General features: G+C 48.4%; 1 protein-coding gene across 1 annotated transcript in view; it reads left to right on the top strand.

Annotated features, from left to right (window-relative positions):
• Window positions 1-318: 318 nt before the first annotated feature.
• The window catches only part of SETD2 (SET domain containing 2, histone lysine methyltransferase), a 199,066-nt gene continuing 196,266 nt past the window's right edge, over window positions 319-3,118 (top strand). Inside the window, 1 exon segment of the mRNA XM_042782420.1 lies at window positions 319-389. Within this exon segment, the coding sequence (XP_042638354.1) occupies window positions 319-389 (71 nt within the window).

Here is a 3,118-nt window from a genome sequence, read left to right as displayed (position 1 = left end):
CCCGGGTTTCGCCTGCAGCTGAGGGCACACTGACTTAAGGGCGGGCGAGTGGGCCGTGCGTGTCCCTTTAAGGGGCCGGGCTTGGGCAGCTGTGGGGCGGGGGGGGTGGTGGTGGTGGTGCGCGTCGCTCCTAGTGTAAGGGAGAGAGAGGCGGGCAGGCGCCTGAGGGAGGGAGGGAGCAAGAGAGCCAGCAAGCTTGCGACGCGGGCCGCCCCTGCCGCCGCCGCCGCGGTCGGACCAGCGGCCTCCTTCCCTCCCCTCCCCCGTGTCGCCCTGCCGCGGGGAGGGGGTTCGTGTCGCCGCCTCCAGCCGCTCCCAATGAAGCAGCTGCCGCCGCAGCCACCTCCGAAGATGGGGGATTTCTACGACCCCGAGCACCCGACTCCTGAGTAAGTATCAGCTCTGTGGCCTCCCGCTGCTGTAGGCCGCCACAGCCCGGGCCGAGGGCGGCGCGTCCTGACGAGCGGAGGCGCGGGCCGGCGCGAGGAGTAACAGGCCCGGGGCAGCCAAGCGCAGCCGACGGAGGAGTAGGCCCGCGCCCCCGCCTTCGGCCGCCTAGGTCCGGGCAGCCGCCGCCGGGCGGTTGGGCCCAACATCGGCGTTGCTGCTTGCGTCGCAGCGGCGGTTGGGCCTGGCCGGTGGGGGAGGGGCAGCCACAGGCTCCGTTGCCGCCGCCGCCGCCGCTTTCGTACCGACCTGGCCGGCCCGAAACTTGGCTGCTTCTGCGGTCCGCCCCGGGCACACTAAGGGCGAAGAAATCGTGTCGGAGGAGCTGCTGGCCCCGGGCCCGGCAAGAGCGCGCCAGTGAGGGTAGGCCGCGAATCCCCGGGCTTGGGTGGAAACCCGGACCGTCACTCGGGCGCCCAGCGCCGGTAACTCGGACCGGAAGGGCCTCGCGCGCGTCCTGGCTTTGGGCCGCGGAGGGGCCCGCGCTCTGCTCTCGGTGTTGATTTTTCTTTTGAGAACTCGATCATGACCTCTTAGTGCTTCCGCCTTCAATTCTCCACCTTTGGCACTATGGTTTTGTAATGGTGGCGAGGTTCACATGGCCCCAATGTTCAGGTGACACCGGATTTGTTTTTCCACTCGAAAATGAAAGCCGTCAGAGGGGTATACATTCTCTTTCAGATTATGGGATTTGCATACACACTTTCGGACACTCTGCTTCCTTGGTAACTGGAACCCTAAATGGATGACTTTCTGCCTTTGTGAAGACTTAGTTAAAAACCAAGAAGCATTTGAGGATTCTTTGAGGAGACAGTGTTCTAGAAAAGTGAAATACAGTTTTTCCCCGTAGTAGTTTTCCAGTCCAGGATATTTCTTCATTTCTGTTGAGTGCTGTATCTACTACTGTATTGGATACCTCAGAAGCTTCCACTCTGGAATCTGGAGTCACTTCTTTCCCTACGTCCTCCCAAGACCATTATTGTAAAAAGCCACTCTTAAACTCCATTTGCTGGTGTTGAAGTCTAGACCTAGACATTCAAGTTCGATTCACATCATACTTAAAGCTTGACAGAGGATTTAAATGTAACTGTCACTTTATGACCACAATGTTTCCAAGAGCTATGCTCTTTCCACACATTTTAGATATGACTGTTTTTGAATGCCTTAGCCCATGTCAAGTCTTTTCACTTAGTTCAGAAATGTCTGGCTCTTACTTGATAGTTCTTAAGTTTGATTGCATCATAAAAGGATTTTGTTTGGATATTGGTGGTCATCTGTGCACATGCACGTGCATGCACCCACACATGCATACTAATCAAAAAACAAAAGTAAAACAAAACCCAGCTCTGATTTGCAATAGTTGACTCAACATGGCTTTATCCTTTCATGGGTTCTTGCCTAAGATAATTAACGTTACCTCAGATTATTTTGATTTACTGTACAGTTAATAAGTTAGAAACTCATAGGTTTTAGGTCTGAGACTGGCAAACAACAACAATAAAAATTCTGTATCGTGATTCAGTAAACATTTATTGAGTATTCTTGTGCAAAGTAATGACTAGCCTTGAGTGGGCTAAGTGCCTAATACTCAGTTCTTTTTGCCAGTTAGTTCAGTGAAGTCCAGAAGCTTTAAGAATCACATCCTTGCACTTTGGAGGCAAACATAAATTTTCATAATATATGGGAAAGTGGACTCAGAAATGCATTTTGGTGGACACAAGTGGGGAAACAAAAAAAAATTTACTTTTTTACGCACGGTCTTGGAGTTTTTGTTTTTACCGCTTTGTCTCTCCACTGCTTTGGATTTCTAACAGTGATTAAGTAAGTTCATGTATGTATGTATGATTTTATGTATGTATTTTCTCATGTATTAACCTGTGTGGGGTATATAAAGGATTATAAAACATTTTTGTCATAACACTGTAAAAAGTAGAAGGAATTTTGTTAGGCATCCTGAACAATATAAGCTATTTTACAAATGAGGAAACTGGAGAAGTGAAGTGACAACTAACTGTATGAGGCAATATGTATAAGCTAAGTTAGTAATTGTGTTTATACTGCTCTGGATGGAAAGAGTAACAATATAGCTTGGGGTTAAGAACTTGGGTTTCAGAGTTAGACCAGGGTTTGAAAACTTGGGCAAATTACTTCATCTCTCTCGTCTTTGAGGTAGATATTGTAATGGTAGCAACCTTCTTAGGACTTCTGGAAGGATTAAATGAGATGGTGCATGAAAAGCACTTGACATAGAGAGTAGTGGCACATGGTAAGTGCTTTTAGCTGGAATCATCAGGGGAAAACTTAAGAGAGAAGATTTAAGTCGAGCATGAAAAGATTAAGTAGGCTCGATAGGGTAAGATGGCAGGGGGAGCAAGTGACCAAGTACCCTTTTTAGAGTTTAATTGTTTTGAAATGGTTCTTAGACATGAAGAAATTTAGGCATAAAACATAAATTCATTTTGATTAAAGTTAACACTTGTGGGTCATGGTTTTGTATTTGTCTTGTACTCACTCTTTAATCAGACCCAGCTGTAGGACCTGCCTTTATTTCTATGGCATAGGCAGACCTTTGTGTTTCATGTGAAAATGACTGTAATCACCTGAGTCTGTGCATTAGGTGTCTACTATCAGATTCAGGGCCAGATGTTGAGAACATTGCCCATTAGATCCA

The sequence above is a fragment of the Orycteropus afer genome, unplaced genomic scaffold (genome assembly GCF_000298275.1).
Source record: "Orycteropus afer afer isolate SDZICR_OR568_19922 unplaced genomic scaffold, OryAfe1.0 scaffold00311, whole genome shotgun sequence".
NCBI classification, from domain to species: domain Eukaryota; kingdom Metazoa; phylum Chordata; class Mammalia; order Tubulidentata; family Orycteropodidae; genus Orycteropus; species Orycteropus afer.
This window is presented reverse-complemented; position numbering and strand designations above follow the sequence as displayed.